General features: G+C 41.1%; 1 protein-coding gene across 1 annotated transcript in view; it reads left to right on the top strand.

The window, feature by feature from the left end:
• The first annotated feature begins 1,505 nt into the window (after nt 1-1,505).
• Nucleotides 1,506-18,873, top strand: part of cftr (CF transmembrane conductance regulator) — a 41,449-nt gene continuing 24,081 nt past the window's right edge. Inside the window, exons 1-10 of the mRNA XM_085283054.1 lie at nt 1,506-1,885; nt 2,532-2,642; nt 5,176-5,293; nt 7,698-7,913; nt 8,459-8,548; nt 12,596-12,759; nt 14,011-14,136; nt 14,425-14,671; nt 15,631-15,723; nt 18,610-18,786. Coding sequence (XP_085139180.1) covers nt 1,833-1,885; nt 2,532-2,642; nt 5,176-5,293; nt 7,698-7,913; nt 8,459-8,548; nt 12,596-12,759; nt 14,011-14,136; nt 14,425-14,671; nt 15,631-15,723; nt 18,610-18,786 — 1,395 coding nt within the window. The 5' untranslated portion in view covers nt 1,506-1,832. The remainder of the gene's footprint in view (nt 1,886-2,531; nt 2,643-5,175; nt 5,294-7,697; nt 7,914-8,458; nt 8,549-12,595; nt 12,760-14,010; nt 14,137-14,424; nt 14,672-15,630; nt 15,724-18,609; nt 18,787-18,873) is intronic.

Genomic DNA, 18,873 nt, shown 5'->3' on the forward strand with positions numbered 1-18,873 from the left:
CGACCCGGTGTTGGGCGGAGTTTGACACCAAGCCAATTTAAAGAGTCCTGTTCTAGTTTAATAGGAAAATACAAATAACATAAATAGCAGTACAGTGTTTTCATAAAGTTACGCTGTACACGGAATTAAAATTGTGTCTTAAAACAGGAATTTTTGTTGTTGCTACAAGGCCTTGTTTTTGTCCTGTCTCCCGTCATCCCTGTTTGTGACAAATGGCTTTTCCTCCCTGAGCCTGCTTCTGTCTGAGGTTTCCTGTTAAAACGGAGTTTTTCCTTTCCACTATCACCATGTGTTTGCGCCTACAGGTCATCCCATTGTTGGGATTTTCTCTGTATTATTATAGGGTCTTTATCTTACAATATAAAGAACTGTTATTGTCATTTGGTGCTGTATAAATAAATACAACTGAATTAAATTAAAACAGGTGTGAACCTCGGCTCTTTTATCTAATCTGCATGAAGGTAGAATTTATTGACAACAGCTGCAAGGGACAGTCATTGTCCAGAAGAGGTCACTCTTTCTTCAGTGCAAGTCAACACCGGTTGTAGCCAACTGCAAGCATCTAACAGTGCATCTCTCTGTATTTTTCCTCAGGTCCCCTTACTATCTTTTATCTTTTCTATCCCGCTCTGGCTTACAAATCACACTGAAACAAGCTATAACTAAGCACCCTTTTTCTGATTTACTTACTTCTTTTCGTATTGAATTTTCACATTGCTCTTCCCCGTGGTCTTTCTCACACCCTGGTTTGTTGTTTTCAGTTATATGATTATGGCTCATGGACATCAATGCCAGCATCGTTTTCTGTACGGAGTTTTGGAGCAGTGTTTCTACTTGAAACATGAAACGAATCCTTCACTTTCGAACAATTCTTTGCTTCTTTGTTCCAAACACAAACTCCACTAATATTTTCTCCCCTTTAAACCAGATTACCTGTCAGCACGGCTATTTCAACAAGTGATCTAATACCACACTTTATCTCTGTTCCCTTCAGGAATGTCTAGGTTTTAACCCTCCCTAAAGTGAAACGGTGCTTAACCTTTTTTTAAAGAAAAAAGTTCGTCGAAATATGTAAGAACTGTACCAGCTATTAAATAAAATGCCACAGCTTGACTATCAGAGGCAGCTTGGTAGACCTGCAGCAGCAGGACTAACCTGACTGTAAAACCTGTTCATTCGGCGGTTTTTATTATGTTATTTATGCTTCAACAAGACGTTTAAATGTTAGGTTTTCACGTTAAAACCCTAACTGTTTGTTATTTCTACTCTTCTTTTCTCTCCAAATTACCTTTTAACTGAGTGTAATTGAAGTCAGGATAATTCACATTTTGTGAGTTCTGCACTCCGGTCACCTCCCACATCTTTTCTGATCAACTAACTTGTGCCTCTTGAGTTTGGTGCCACAATATTACCCTGAAGCCAGTCGGCGTGGAAATGACGTTTCGGTTGTTGGCGAGCCCATAAAGGATAGACTGTCCTCTCCCTGTCACAGAGTGAGAGGGAGATAAAAGAGAGAGAGTGAGTGAAAGGAAGGTAGTCGAAGCGGACTGTGACTTGCAGCAGAAAATAAAACTAGGAAAACGCACAAGAAGACATTGAGTTTTAGCAAGTGGAGGAATAATAATAATAAAAAAAACCTAGGGAAGCGCGCAAAGTGACAGAAGAGGTACAGTTTTTTGTTTTTTTCCACCCTTTTGGGACACCAAGACGACTGCATAGCGACGATACATTCAGAGCAGATACGAAGTGGAGAGTAAAGCGGACGAGCATCCCCTCGGAGCCACGCGGGGGACACTCAGGTGCAGGGAACTCAAACTGGCGGCGCTCTTAGAATGCAGAAGTCACCAGTAGAAGATGCGAACTTCTTCTCCAAATTTTTCTTCTGGTAAGAAATGTTTGGTGTACAGCCTTGGCTCCAGGTCCAGGGCCAGGTGCACACGCAGCGTGTCTGTTGTAAAGTGAAATTAAAGTTATACGGTGTAAAGTAAATAAAGAAATGTCAAAAGGCAATTACTGCAGGGTTCTATTCAGTTGGTAAGTGAGACGCGTTTTTCTTCACACATCTGCAGAAATCACGTGCGTAAAATACAGAGTTGTGCTCCGATGTAGTATGTTCTAGAAAGCGTTGGCAGTTGCACTTAAGCTACTGATGATTTAAAATTTGTGTAACGTGCTAGGAATTGTCATAATTCACTTTTTTGTATGGATTAAATGGTTCTTTCTTTGTTAATATTGTAGCCTAATAAAGTGGCGCCGACGCCCCACTTACTCCAATTAGAGATCCCAAACAGACAAATAATCCTAAAACCTACATGGTGTATCTGGACGAGACATCCTGTGATTCATTCACAGATACTAGCAAATATTTCTCTCAGTACTCTGTCATTAGTCTGACTATGAAACCAAAGGCTTATCATCTAGCCACGAAGAAACAATTATATTTCCATGTAATTTAAAAAGATTAATTACAAGTGTGTGTGTGTGTGTGTGTGTGTGTGTGTGTGTGTGTGTGTGTGTGTGTGTGTGTGCAGGTGGGTAACACCACTGTTAAGGAAGGGCTTCAGAAAGAAGTTGGATCTGTCAGATGTGTACAAGGCTCCCTCCTTTGATCTGGCAGACAACCTCTCTGAGAGACTTGAAAGGTTTGTACATCCTGGCCGAGTAATTGTGCATTATTAGAACAATTAAACACTTTTTTTTTTAGTCTTTCCTTACAAGATTAGTAATAACAAAATTAATAATGATCTCCCCTTTAAACTCACTGAGTTGAAGCCTGTTTTTGGGGAACTGGTTGTAAGGTATTCTCTGAAACTAATAAAATCATTAACTGAACTTCATCCAGACTTTATTAAAACATGTAGAGAAAATGTCTAGGTATGTGCTGATTGTAGCATGCACAGTAACGAAATCCAGGTAAGTGGAACTTGTAGACATTCTGAAACCTAGAAATATGCGGCTTTGATGTTTTTCACGCATGTTCTTTACTCATGTTTACAGTAGCAGGGTATGAGTCCTTTCTTTTTTCACAATAAGGGCTGGCATTTAAACAAGGCTTGACATAAAGCAAACCTGTGTGTGCCAACAAACAGCCAGACCAAAGATGATGGACAGACGTGACCCTCTTTTTTTGCATCTGTCTTGCACTCTCTCTGATTTATTTCTGTTTCTCTCTTTGTCTGTTTCTATCTTTGTCTTACATTTATTTTGTTCAATAAAAAGTTGGATAATGATTGCAATTTTTTATAATAAATTAATTTAAATGTATCCTGTTAAGCCCAATGCTAGCAGCACAAGGGCTTCCTGAATTTTTCGTTTTTGTTATTTTGTTACTTTCTTCCTTTGATCCCTTTTTAATCTTTTCCCGTTCTTGCAGATATAAGCTGGTGGCACATCTTTGACAAGTCATTTCCCAAAAGTTAAATCCCAAAAGTTAAATACTCTTATGTTTTTTAAACCTTGCCTAAAAACCACAGCAGTGTTCCACGTAGTCTTGCCTCTTTGTGGGGCTGTCGTCACGCTAAATGTGGCCAAAAGGCTGGTCAGTGTACACGGGTTTTATAAAGTCGACCTTTAGAAAGGGCCCAGTCCCACCAGGGTGATAAATGAGCAGTGGTGGGTGATTTTGCTTTCATTATTCTAATCAGGCAAACAGTGAGGACTTCTGGGAACGTGAACTTTACCTTCCATTAAAGCATGCTGTGTGCCGTCAGCCTCTTTTATCACCCCCAATTCAACTCAAGTCTTTGAGCTTTCTTGGCATGACAGTTATTATCTAGCAGGAGCTGGAATGAAGTCTGGTAAAGATAACACATACACGCACGCGAATCTGCGTTTTTAATTACATTTTAATCATTTTAAATGTTGATATCATAAACATAGTGATGTTTTTATTTTAGATATATCTATGTTGCAGTAAATAAATAACATATTAGGTAAGAAGATTGCTATCAAAGCAAATCTAGAAACCCGTAATCTATAATGATTTGGCCTCTGCAGACAACAGACAATATTTTGAAGCTTTTATTGAAACCATCTGAACCAAGACTTTCTGTTTGGTATATATGTATGCATTAGAAACAAGCTAGTAAAATTTTAGAGTTTAAGAATGCATTGTGGCAAATGAAGCTCTTCTTTTACACTCCATACGGAGCATGAAACCAAAGCCTGCAGAACCTTGATTATTCAGTGGTACTCAGACTGCAAGCAGACAGCAACCAGAAGCTAGGAAGCGTTCAGTTTCAAAATCTTGTCACGTCTATCTTATCCATATTGTCTGTACACAACAGTACAGTGGTTAGCACTTTTGATTCACTACTGTATCTGCGGAGTTTGCACATGCTCCCTGTGCCTGCAGGAATATTATAGGTTAATCCTGTGATAGACTGGTGATCTGTACAGGGTGTACAGTGAATTTCACCTTATGACAGCTGGGATATCCCCATCCCTTCCACCCCCATCCCCACAGTTTTCCTGTTTGTGGCCCAGAGTTGTATATCTCTGCTTGGCAGTCAATAGGTAACACATGGCCACCTAGACATTTTGCATGACTCACTGAAATTGAAAATGCAAGGATCTCTCCCTGTACAAATTGAGACTAATTCAATATGAAAGGTAAATCTTCAATCCCCTTATGTTTTTTGTAATCACTTTCTTCCTCAATTGTCGTCCCCCCCACCCCCCCCCACCCCACCCCACACACACACACACACATACACACATACACTTACTGCTGCTGGTTGGCCACATCACCGCAGCTATAAATTTCCCCTCACAGAACAATGCAGCTACTCTCTAAAGCTGTACTTGCCTGCCAGGCAGTTGTGGGAAATTAATAGAGTTATAACAAACTTACACTAAGTAATTCCTAACAATACTTGTAGAAGTTCCTAGAAAACTAGACTCAAATTCCCAACATCTAAAAGGTACAAAATTCATTCACAAAAATTATATTCCTAAATAAATGGCAACAGGTTTTTATTCTGTGAATTAATCACCAGCTGAAGTTGTGGAACAGACCATTAAACTCTGGCTGGTACACAGCCAAAGTAGTAGCAGACAGATAGAAGAGCCAGAGCCAAACCCTTCTGGTATTTGTCTGGTGTTGTGTGTTTCTCCCATTCTGCCTTCTTCACTGCATTTTAACTGTGTTACAATATAACTCTTTCCTCCCTGCAGAGAATGGGACAGGGAGGTGGTGTCAGCCACAGCCAAGAGAAAGCCAAAGCTGCTGAGAGCACTGGCCCGCTGCTTCTTTTGGCCTTTCGCCTGCTTTGGTGTCCTCCTCTACCTTGGGGTGAGTATTTCAGTCTGTCCTGCAGGAAGCACATCCAGCATCTCTAACTGGGAATTGTGATGCTCAGTCCCGCTTGCAGATTCAAACCCATCATTATTATAACTTGATCATGTTGGTTTTATCTTGTAGATAAAGCAGATTCAAATTTAGATTTTTTTTTTAAACACTTACTGCAGAAAGCAAATAAAGTCCTGGTCACATGATCTCTGGCTTCTGAAAGCACGGATTGGGAAGAGAGAGCTGAGCGTAAAAGCGAAGCTCTCAATTTACCAGTCGATCTATGTCCCTACCCTCACCTATGGCCACGAGCTGTGGGTAGTGACCGAAAGAACGAGATCGCGGATACAAGCGGCGGAAGTGAGCTTCCTCCGAAGGGTGGCTGGCCTCTCCCTTAGAGATAGGGTGAGAAGTTTGGCCATCTGGGAGGGGCTCAGAGTAGAGCTGCTGCTCCTCCATATCGAAAGGAGCCAGTCGAGGTGGTTTGGGCATCTGACAAGGATGCCTCCTGGGCGCCTCCTGAGTGAGGTGTTCCGGGCATGTCCCACCGGGAGGAGGCAGACCCAGGACATGCTGGAGAATTTATATCTCTCGGCTGGCCTGGGAACGCCTCGGTGTCCCCCCGGATAAGCTAGAGGAAGTGGCTGGGGAGAGGGAGGTTTGGGCTTCTCTGCTTAGGCTGCTGCCCCCGCGACCCCGGATAAAGCAGAAGAAGATGGATGAATGGATTGGGATGTAAAACCTTCACCTGTCTTTCTGAGTTTTTAAATATGATAAAGGCTGGAGATTAGAAGGTGTTATTAACCTGTCTTTTTAGCAAATGTACCCATTAACATAAACAAAATTAATTCTTTAAACTTTGACTTCAAAATTTCATGTTCAAATGCAAAAATAATTATTGTTACACTGTTCTACAGCTCAGTCGAACATCATTATGGTAGGACGAGGAGGGGGCAGCTACATTAGTTATGAAAGACATCAGATTATAATAAAGTAGATGGAAAAAGAACCCCTAGTGCTCATTTGATTTTTGACTTCAGTTAATTCTTTTCTGATAATTTTGTGGTCTTAATCACTAGTTTCAAGTGCTATTGAGTACCATATGAAATTCAGTTATAGCTGCATGTAGAGTCACAAAGGACGATAAAGCAAGAACTGACATTGCCATATGAGCACACATTGCACATTGGTCACATCCACCCATTGATTGTGCTTTCAAAACACCAATATGGTGATGACTATAACGCTCAGGTAGAGTCTTTAAGTCAGGACATAAATAACCATTTCTCTATATGACCAAGTAGAGTTGTGTGTGAGAATGCAACCCAGATAGACTGAACATTAAACAGTCTTTATCCATCCTGTTTAATTACACCCATGTTAAAATAGCAGGTAAATGTTCTTTAATGTAATTATTGTGTTACACCTACTGCATACTCGACCTGGCTCGCCTGCATGCCTGGCTGTAATTATGTAGCAGTTCGTTAATGCTGTACCTGCATGTGTGTGTGGTACCTGTTAACTATGGTGTCCTGCTGGCACACCCCAATAAAGCTATTGTGCAATGACGCACAAACATCACAAGCATGTCACACCATGGTGTCACAAACCAGCTCACTGTCCCAGGCTTATGGGAAGCTCCAGACAGCAGCCATTGTGTAAGTTAGTGCAGTTGTTGCTGGTTGTCAAGATGGCAAGAATGCCTGGTGGATTTTGAGGAGACACTAGGTAAACAGAGAGGCTCCGAAAACACATTGAAGTGGAAGCCAGCATAGTTTTCTGGTCGTTTAAGGCTATTAGATTTTTGGCAGAAAAATGTTTATCTGGACATGCTTGGAATCTTGGCTAATGATCCTGGCTGATTCCAGATCCAGACGTGAATTTGCTATTATGTAACCGCATTTTCTTTTTTTTTTTAAGGTGACATTTTCTTTTAGTTTTAGTGTTTGTTTGTTTGTTTTTACTTTATGTCATGTTCTCAACATTAAAAATTATTGGAATATGCACTTTCCTAAAATACCCATATTTGAAATGGCAGTTGATACTGAAACTGATCAATTTTTCTTTGTATTTGCATTTATTTATTCCCACATTCATACCAGAATAACAAAGAAGTCCTCATTATTAAAATGTACTTAGGAGTATATTGCTCATAAACTTACCATGCCTGTAACAGGGGTGATAAAATATACTTAACAATCTTCCAAGGGCACGAGGAAAGCTGATTCTCTAGTGATGAACTAACTACAACTACAAAACCATTGGTTATTCATTTTCATCATTTACTGTCCTCTCCAGCAGCTTTAGCAAGAATCATGATCTGAATGCACTATCGTGCCAAATACATTTGCTTTGCCATGAGGAGGTGTTATTGTTTTCTCTTTATTGTCCCATGGTTTTTGTGCAGGAGGCTTCCAAGACAGTGCAACCTCAGATTTCAGGTCGCATCATTGCTTCCTTTGACCCGTTCCATGCTCCAGAGAGAAGTCAGGGACTCTACCTGTCCCTGGGCCTTTGCCTCCTCTTCACTGCCCGCTTCCTTCTGTTGCAGCCTGCCATCTTTGGCCTGCATCACCTTGGCATGCAGATCCGCATCGCACTTTTTAGTCTTATTTACAAGAAGGTAAGGGAAGAACATTATCTATGATTAGAAACTATTTTCCAACCTTTATAAACTTTTTTAACTATTTCTAAACTGTATTTTTAACCTTGAACAATGATATTAAGATTTCAAAGATTTCAATGCATTTTTCATTTGCAACAAAACTAGAGTAAAACGTATAGCGTTTGTTCCTGAAGTGTTGTGTAGTGCAAGTGTAAATCCTTGCAGCCAGTAGCACTGAGCTGCTGATAACACCTGAATTGAATACTTGTTACTTTTAGTCACTGCTGTAACAATCTGCTATCAGAACAAAGCAACCCATCCGATAAGGCCTTTGCATTTCTTAGATTTTATGTTTTCCTAGTAATATTTTGAAGACCAGCTTCCACCTTGTTTGTCATGTATGACTGAGCTTTCCCAGAGAGGCACTTCCTTGACTGTCCACAGGTTGCAGTGAGGGGCATGTCAGCCAGGTGTCAAAGCATGGCCGTGTGTCACAGACTTCCACTTTTTACTCACTTTCTCTTTTTGTGTTCCAGCTGACCTCTGACCTTTGACATTTTCAGACCCTGAAGCTGTCCAGCAGAGTCTTGGATAAGATCAGCACTGGTCAGCTTGTTAGTTTGATGTCTGCAAATCTCAACAAGCTGGATGAGGTGAGAAACCTTGGACCTTTTTTTCAAGGGCAAAAGCTGATTGTTTGTCAGAATCAGCCAGAAGTTGTACTTTGTTTCGAAATTCTATTATTATCATTATTATTGACTTTCTTATGAAATAATACACAGGGCTTTAGCTTGGAAAACAACAATATAAAAAACCCCACACATTTCAGAAAAATTTCAGATTCCCATACCAGATCAGCTGGGTCACGGGTTTACAACAACTGCCTCCAATGCTGATAGCAAATAGGTTGCTAGTGGAAACTGTGCTACTATTGGCTGAAGACAAAGGAGGAGGAATTAATGAAGCTGTGTTAGGAGACAGCGAAAGAGAAAGAAAGGTAGAAGTGTGGAGGTGAGAGTAGGGACTCTAAACATGCACTGTAACTGGAAGGTATGCAGGAGACCAGGTGGAAGGGAAGCAAAGGCAGGAGGAATGGAGGTGGATTCAAAATGTTCTGCTATGGTGTAGACAAGATGTGAAATGGATCTTGAAGGAAGAACTCCTGCGAAGATTGTGCCGCAGTGGTTAGCATTGTTGCCTCACAGCAAGAAGGTCCTGAGGGAACAAGTGAACATGTACTTCAAGGACGAGGGTAGGGTAACAAATAGGTGGACTATATTCGATATAGAAGGTGTAATCCAAAAAAGAAAGCGGACTGAAAGGTGATGGTAGTCTATAGAACAGGGGTGTCCAACTCCAGTCCTCGAGAGCTACTGTCCTGCAGCTTTTACATGCAACCCTACTCCAACACAGCTGAATCAAATGATTGGATTACCTGATAACAAGCCATCCATGTGATTCAGGTGTGTCGGAACAAAGATGCATCTAAAAGCTGCAGGACAGTAGCTATTGAGGACTGGAGTTGGACACCCCTGCTGTACAATGACTTTGGAAATTAAAAAGAGAGAGGCACTGGCAAGAATTACATGGTGAAATGAAGAAAGAAGAAAGTGAAGAAGTGAAATGTAGAAAGAAGTGTACAGCTGTAGTGCTGGGAGAAACTGCCAAAAGGCTGTTTGGTGTCTAGAATAAGAAAGTGCAGGAAATTATTCAAAGGAAGATACTAGCAAAGAAAAACGTGGGATAGTTAGGGAGATGACGAAAGTAGTCAGGAGTACTGGGGGGCTTGGCAAACAGCAAAAAGTGAAAGATGGGAGTGATCGACAGTGATTGAGCTGGAAAGGATGTGCAGCAGGATAGAATGATTAAGAATAGAAATATAAATGTACTAACAAGTGAAGAGAGTGTGCTGAGTAGATGGAAGGAGCACTGTGAGACGCTGATGAATAAAGAAAATGAGAGAGAAAGACAGATGGAGGACAGTTAGTGATTCAGGAAGTGCAGATGATTAGTGAGGGTGAAATGTAAAACTGTAAAGACATGAGTGAAAAGGTTCAGATGACATAACTGTGGAGGTGGTCTCCATTAGAGAGGGCATTGGACTGTTTAACACAAACTTGGAATGAGAGGATGCCTAAGGAATGGGGTGTACTGGTACTGAAGAACAAGGGTTATGTGTTGAGCTGTAACAACTATAGAGAGATAAGGCTGATAAGACATATTATGAAGATAAGAGAAAGAGTTGTTAAAGATAGATTACAGGGATGTTTGCTTTGAGAGTCTTGATGATTGGAGAAAGAGTTGCACTGTGTCTTTGTAGATTTAGAGAAAGCATATGGTAGGGTGCTAAAAAAGGAGGGGCTGTGGTCCTGCATGAGGAAGACCAGAGAGGCAGAAAGGTTTGTGAAGTTGGTGCTAAAATTGTGATAGTGATGAGATGTGCGGTAGGAGTTACAGATAGGTTCAAAGTGGACGTAGGATTATATTTGTAACCATGCCGGATCCCTTTCTTGCTTCAGAGGTGATGACGAGATGACAGATGAAGTCACAACTGAGTGTCTATAGATTATGATGTTTGCAGTTGACATTGTTATCTGTAGTGAGAGTAGGGAACAGGTGGAAAAGAGCCTGGAGAGGTGGAGGTATGCTCTAGAGAGAAGAGGAATGGAATTCAGTTGAAGCAAGACAGAATACATGTGTGTGAATGACAAGAAGACAGGTGAAACTGTGAAGCTGTAAGGAGCAGAGGTAGCAAAGGTATATGAGTTTAAATACCTGGAGTCAGCCATCTAAAACAGTGAACATTGCACAAGAGAGATGAAGAAGAGGGTGCAGGGAGGGTGGAGTAGATGGAGATGAGTGTCAAGGGTGATGTGTGATACCAGTATAGCAGCAAGAGTGAAAGGTAAGGTTTACAAGATGGTAGTGAGACCTGCTATGATGTATGGTTTGGAGAGGATAGCACTAACAAAACGAAACAAAATAACAGGAGGCAGAACTGGATTATCACTGGGAGAGACCAGGATGACCAGGTAACAGGTAAGTGATTATATCAGAGGGACAGCTCAGGTTAAGCATGTTGGAGACAAAGTTAGTGTTAGGCAGGATTGAGATTTTTGGACATGTGCAGATGAGGGATGGTGGATATATTGGACAAAGAATGCTCATAATGGAGCAGCCCGGCTGGTGAAAAGGAGGAATACCTTAGAGAAGATTCATGGATGTAGTGAAGGAGAACATGCAGAGGGTTGGTGTGACAGAAGAGCGATAGGGTGAGATGGAGGCAGGAGGCAGATGATCTGCTGTGGTGTTCTCTGAAGGGAGGACCTGAAAGAAGAAGAAGATAGTGTTTTAATTAGAACATCCTCACACAAATAAAAAAAAATGTGCTAGAAACCAGTGGGGCATGAAAATTTTAAGTTAATACAACTCTGTTGAAAAGTGAATGAAATGTGAGATTATTCATAGAAATAATACAGTAGTTTTCCATTCAGAAGAAGATGGGAGGAGTTGTCTCTGCCAGGATAAGGGGAACAAGAATTCACATCGTCACTGACTTCAGTGAATGTGTTTTATTAGGCAACACTAACTGTGTTATCCATACAGAGGACAAAAGAACAGTGCATTACTATATACAGTGTAGTGTTAGTACATAAGCAAGTATTACCTGCACATCAGTGTTGGAAACTCATGATTATGTATGCATGTTTGTCTTGGCTCTCACTGAGGTGTTGAATGTGGAAACACTATGCAACCTGCGTTGGAACAATTATCACCTGGCTCGAATGTGGCTTGTGTAAAGGTGGTACAGTGGTACCTTGTGTAGTAGTTCTTACATGAGTGTGGAATAACAAGATGAAAGTTGCAGCTGAGTGGATGAAAGGACCCAAGTAAAGTGAGAGCTGAGATTAATAGATTAGATGGATTCAATGTTTTTAGGACTTGCCTTACATGTGAGAATCCGGTCCCATCAGAATGATTGGACATCATGTGGTCTTGAACCTACCAGTTCCCTGTGTGATTTTGGATTGCACTGATGCGTGAATTACACCGCCAGTATTCCAGTGCCTTCATTTGTGTTGCCTCCTGCACACAGTATCTAGGAAGCTCCTTCACCAAAACCACTCTGAGTATTTCCAATATGAAAGTGTCTGAAATTGGCAAAGTCACTTATGAAAATTGACTAGTTATTCCATATCCGCAGTGTTTATTGAGAACTGTGTATTCACTCCTTCAGTCAGCTTGGATTCAATTCAGTCATAAATTATTAACATTTTAATAATGCGCAATAAAGTCTTTCCAGGGAACCATCTAAAAGAATATATATCACAATGTAATATTGATTGTGCATGTGTACTGATTGAACCTTTATTTATGTAATTTTCAGTGGACCTCTTTCTCAAATACTATTTCATAACATTAAGCGATATGCTTTATTGTCCCGTAGTGTGGTCAACTTTCCTCTTTGTACAAAAACACTGTTTCTGTTTTTGCTAGCTTTCTGTTATTATGTTGATCCTAGTTATAGCCCTCAGTTAACCTGTCAGATACCATTTTTTTTAAAGCAATGATTGTTTGGTAAACACACACACACACACGCGCGCGCGCGCACTGATCAATTGTAAAATAGCCCTTTTGTATCGTCACATTGTCATCTTACATGTACACTAATTTAATTTCTGTGTACTTTGTGTGTACAGAGTTTGGGTCTGGCACATTTTATATGGATCACCCCTCTGCAGTGTATATTGTGTGTGGGTCTGGTCTGGGAGCTGATTGAGGTGAACGGCTTCTGTGGCCTTGCAGCACTGACTCTGATGGGCATCGTCCAGGCCTGGCTCTCCACCAAGATGGCACCTCATCGGTAGTAAAGCACAACCAGACACACTTTTAGTATTGGACATCTACCCTATTACATATCAATATACACTTGTATTTGTGTCTTCTGTCTTGCAATGTGTGTTTTTCTCTCCAAATATTAAAAATATTAGTTTCACTTTGTAGCAGTAGAGCTGTGTGCCACAAAAGCAGGCATGCTAGCGTTCTTGAACAAGTCACAGTTCAATTTATGGTAAATGGACTGGTTCTTATACAGTGCTTTTCTACTCTGAGTACTCAAAGTACTTTACATAACTTGCCTCATTCACATTAGCATTTGTTCTACCTAAGTGCTATCTGTCTAACATTAGCACACATGTATATTCTGATGGATGCATCAGAGAGCAGCGTGGGGTTGGTATCTTGCCCAAGCCGAGGATCAGACTAGCATCCCTTAGATTAATAGATGACCTGTTCTACCTCCTGAACTACAGCCACTCTACTCTCCAGATATTTTATCTCTGGTAGTTTGTAACAAGTACTGCAGTAATATTAATCAGTGGGCAACACATTGGTGCTGTGGGTAGCATTGTTGCCTGACAGCTTAAGGTAAGAAGGTCCTGGAGTAAAATCTGGCATTTCCGCCCCACGTCTGTGTGGGTTCTCTCCCATGTAGTGGGGCTTCCTCCTACAGTCCAAGTTATACCCCGCCTCTCACTCCAGCCACCCTGAATTTAGTAAGTGGAACAAATTGGATAGATGGAATCTTAATCACCCCCCACTATAAAGAGTCTCATCCTACAAATGAACTTCAACTCCATCAACTTGGACAGTAGCTGGTAACTGTAGTCTGTGTTATGTTCCACAGACTTGGTAAGCTCAAAATAGCAATGCATGAATTAGTTCTTCACTTGCTGAATGTTCTGGTTTGAGTGGCTCTCCAGTTCGCTTTGGTTCTCAGAACAAGAACTACCCTCACTAGTTGTGGTCCAAGACAGTGGAGTTGGATATTCTCTTAAAGCCATAACGTAGCCTGCCTAGGGAGACTGCCAGTAGGGAAAATGAGGGAAATGAGAATTGAGTAGCTGTTTATAGCTGGTTAGCAGTGAATAAAACTTTTATACTCTCAGTAGTTTTCCAAATGTGAACACTAACACTGTCCAGAAACAACAAAAATGGCACAGGTCCATATATAAACAGAAACTTGAGAATATTCATGCATGCATAGGTGGATCCTCTGATGCTCCTTGCTATAAAATTGTGTTGGTGTTCTGGTAAAACTTTCTCCTTTGAACAGGGCGAACAGAGCGCCTATGACTAGCCGCCGCCTAGCTCTCACCACAGAGATTATAGAGAACATTCACTCTGTGAAGGCGTACGGCTGGGAGGAAGTGATGGAAAATATCATCAAGAACATCAGGCAGTAAGACACCACCACATATAAAACACATCCTGCCACACACAGAGAATAACTCTCACAACAGCTTTTTTATTATTGAGAAAACAAGGTTAAATTGTGCCATTTGAAGCTAACTGTAACACTTTGTCAGGTTTTTTTTTTTTACCATAATGAAATTTGCTAAAGTAATTCGAGCATCCTACTGTTAGTAATCTAATGTGTTAGTTAGGTTAGAACATATATTTTTGTGTATAGTTCCCTTTTTTGATGAAAACCCTTTGTTCTTTCTTCCATTTTCACTTTCCTCCGCAGGGATGAGATGACACTGACGAGAAAGATTGGATCTCTCCGTTACTTCCACAGCGCGTCATACTTCTTCTCTGCCATCTTTGTTATCCTCTCAGCGATTATACCATATGCACTCAGTAAAGGCATCATCCTGCGTCGAATTTTCACCACAGCCTCCTACTTCATGGTGTTAAGAATGACACTGACCCGCCAGTTTCCAGGTTCCCTCCAGATGTGGTACGACACAATGACACTACTCCACAAGATTGAGGTAGGTTGAGAGATGTGGTGAGATAGATGCTTGTCATCCAAATGCTTTTAATGATCCTACACATGTTATAACTGTCACGGTCTGCGGCGGGTGGACCGTGTGTGGGAGTGTGAGGTTCCAGGTGCAGACATAGACGAGGAGACAGTACTGAACTTGAAACGAAAAGCGAGCCTTTATTTGGGCTGATTAACGTGGCAAACAACAGAAAGCACAGAGGCAAAACTAAACTAGAAGCTGAACTGGGAAAACTAAGAACTGACACTTAACTCAGACAGCAGGGAAAGCGAAGACAGGGTGACAACGATGCATATGACGGAGATTACTATGAACAGGACTCTGTGCTGGAACAACAAAGAACTATGAAATGCATACACGTAAGCAACATGGACATGACCAGCACAGAGTCCTGAAACCTGGCGTAACATGGGGGAAGTTGAACAGACGACGCGGCGACGAACAAAGGAAGACTGAGGACTTAAATACACACATGAGGTGTGTGGAGACACACGAGAACACAGCTGACTAGAGTGAAACATAATGGCAATACAGGGGAGAGTAACACTAACTACAATGAGCAAAGAACACCATACTCTTTCAAAATAAAACAGGAAACACAGAGACATAGACATGGAGATAGAACATGAACTTAACCTAACCAGAGACATGAAACATGACAGCTAGACACACGGACCAGGGAGAGATGACAAAAGGGACTAAGAAACCAAGGACTAAACTGTAAACTAGAAAACAACTAGATGCGTTAAACTACACATGTGGATACAAAAATATGCATTAGAAGTTAAACCCTGGGCCTCATGGCCCAGTACCGTGACAATAACTTTGCTAACAATCATCAGCATAATGAATCCAGAATTTTTCAGTCTTTATACGCCTATAACAGAAAAACTCTGTATAAGTTAAATGCATTTTATAATTTAAATGTATTTTTTTCTCTTCAGGATTTCCTGATGAAGGAAGAATACAGTGGACTGGAGTATAACCTCACCACCTCAGAACTGGAGTTGGTCAATGTGTCCGCATCCTGGGATGAGGTCTGTTTACGTCCATTTGTTGAGCCTAAAAGAAAGTGAATGCTTCTGCTACTTACTGCAAAGGCAGAATCAACACACTTGTCTGATGTGAGACATTTAACCGTAACATAATACACACAATCAGGAGTATCTGGATTATGGCATCATTGTCATCATGTTATATAAATAAATTGTATATTATGACATGCGCTCACCTGCCATTTCACCATTACTGGTTGCACATCCATGATTTGATCACAGCTCTGTTGCACTGAGGTCTGGTGACTGTGGAGGGAATTTGAGTTGAGTGAAGCCATGTTAAACTTCTGTTCAACAAACCAGTTATTCTTTACCCTTGAAAAGAAGGTGGAATAAAAGAAGATCAAAAACAAAATGGGCAAAAACCAGTTTGCTGTTTGCCAAATTGTCCTGTTAACGACAATAGCTCCAAGTACTAAAATATATGTCTATATAGGTTTGTCAGTTTATATCATTCTGGGGAAATTTTGGCCTACCCTCTTTTACAATATTGCCACAGTTCATTGAGATTTTGGACTCAGAGCTTTACCTGGACTGATCTACTGTTCTGACATTTGACTCTGCAACACTTCGGTATACAGAAGAGTTCACAGTCAACTCAATGACTGCAAGGGGCTCCGGTCTCATGGCTGCAAACTAAACCCAAATCAACCCCTTTCCCCTGTGCTAACACTTTCTGTGAATGTTTGTGCTGATATACTATTTTTGGTTTTCTCCACGCATTGCGCAAAACATTATGGCCAAATATCTCTACTTTGGTCCTGTATGTTCTAAGGACTTTGTTCCAATCTCATGGTTTGTTCAACACAACTTTGCAAACTGAAGCAGTGCTGTCGTGTTCTTCTCAGACATAAAAGGCTTTCTCCTTGAACCATCCCACAAAAGCAATATACAGTCATTTTCTAATTGCAAGGGTAATGCATTGAGTTTAATTAGGGAGCAAAGCAGCTGGTTACAGTAAAGAAGAAGAATTCCTTTTTAACAGAGATCTTTGGCAGAAACTGGCTCTGGAAGGCTGGTTGAGCTGAATGTATAAGTAAGATGATAAGTATAAAGAAGTTTTGGACAGAAACATCAAAGATCTGTTTTTTAGTTGGCTTAGAAATAAAATGTAATTGATATGTTGGTACAGGTGTCCAGTATTCTGCTTTTTGTGATGTACTGCTCTGTGTGTGTGTGTGTGTGTGTGTGTGTGTGTGTGTGTGTGTGTGTGTGTGTGTGTGTGTGTGTGTGTGTGTGTGTGTGTGTGTGTGTGTGTGTGTGTGTGTGTTTAGAAGGAGGTGGGTAAATCCAAATATATCATTATCTGAGTCAGATGTCAACAGTCACTACTAGTCCCAAACATCATCAGTCAAGCTGTAATACATTGACTCTTATCTGTGTGTTAATACAAGATTGGGACAATCGCATGTTTGAAGAAGTCAAATTTTGACAGCCCCTACAGTAATTCCAGGTGTAATAGTTAATTCCTCACCATTGCTGGGAGACAGCAGTATAATCTTATCTATAAGCTCAGACAGTAAACTTAATCTAACAGGTGTGATTCATTGACCATGCAATACCGTGAGAAAAAGAACATCGAGCTGGGGTTTTTTCCCATGTCACTTTGCCTAATTAATTATCCAGGTGTTGTCACTATACTGGAAACTTTGCTGGAAACACAACTCTGAACTCTTGATGAGATCAAATCAGATTCTCCCCCGGCTTTCACCTCTTCCTGGAATGTGCCATTCTCAGTTGAATGGAATGGGTGTTGCCTTTCTTTACTGCTGGCAGGGTGCACATCACCTCATTAGAATGAGAATCACACGGACAAACCTATATAACCAGAGCGCAAACTGGCATTAGAGGTACGGTGACCCATAAAATGTCACAGAGGTCAATGATTAAGCCAGGCAGTCGAGCAGAGTTCCCCTCTTCTAGCAGTGAGAGGCGTCGCCCATTAATCTTTACAGACGTAAAGACCGATGAGGTGATATAAGGCCATTGTGAGACCCTGGGAGTCTTCTTCTGTCCTTGGACAATCAAATTCCTCACAGTAATTCAATTCAATGTTATTTATAAAGCGCCAAATCAAAACAACAGTCTCCTCAAGGTGGTTTATATTGTAAGGCAGACCCTACAATAATACCTACAGAGAAAAACCCAACAATCATATGACCCCCTATGAGCAAGAACTTTGGCGACAGTGGGAAGGAAAAACTCCCTTTTAACAGGAAGAAACCTCCGGCAGAACCAGGCTGAGGGAGGGGCGGAGCCATCTGCTCCGACCAGTTGGGGTGAGAGAAGGAAAACAGGATAGAAGACATGCTGTGGAAGAGACAGAGATTAATAACAAGTGCGATTCAATGCAGAGAGGTCTATTAACACATAGTGAGTGAAAAAGGTGACTGAAAAGGAAAAACTCAATGCATCATGGGAATCCCCCAGCAGCCTATGCCTACTGCAGCATAACTAAGGGAGGATTCAGGGTCACCTGATCCAGCCTAACTGTATGCTTTAGCAAAAAGGAAAGTTTTAACCCTAATCTTAAAAGCAGTAGTTTATTCTAGTGTCACTGCCTGAGAGCACAGCATGATGGACACAGTCACTCAGCCTTGAAGCAAGCAGTTTTATCAACAAAATGAAAAACAGAAACATGCATGCCGTGTGCAGGTACACAGAGTCTTGTAAATGAAAGTGTCACATGATTCACTATAATACATTAAAAGGAGATGTTTGATTATGAAAGTCACCTTAAAGTGTAGAAAATGAACTCTTTTGTATTAAATTGTTTAAGAAATCTTAATATGCAGAAAGTAAATGATAAACAATCTTTTGCCACATACCGATATCATGTTTAGTAACTGCCTATGAACTCCTTTACAGCGTATCGGTGAGTTGTTTGAGAAGATCCAGCAGGAGAGCAAAGCAAATGGACACCTGAACGGTGACCCCGGGCTATTCTTCACCAATCTCTATGTCACCCCTGTGCTCAGAAACATCAGCCTGCACCTCGACAAAGGCCAGATGCTCGCTGTGGCTGGATCCACTGGCTCAGGAAAGGTAGGATTTCAGTCAAATTAAATTCTGGTTAGGGAGTCACTGGAGTCTGACCGATATGTCTTTCTGCTTTTTGTCAATATATTGATG

This window comes from Mchenga conophoros, linkage group LG7 (genome assembly GCF_057382185.1).
Source record: "Mchenga conophoros isolate Kocher_MC1m ecotype Shallow Benthic linkage group LG7, M_conophoros_male_GT1.1, whole genome shotgun sequence".
Classification (NCBI taxonomy): Eukaryota; Metazoa; Chordata; class Actinopteri; order Cichliformes; family Cichlidae; genus Mchenga; species Mchenga conophoros.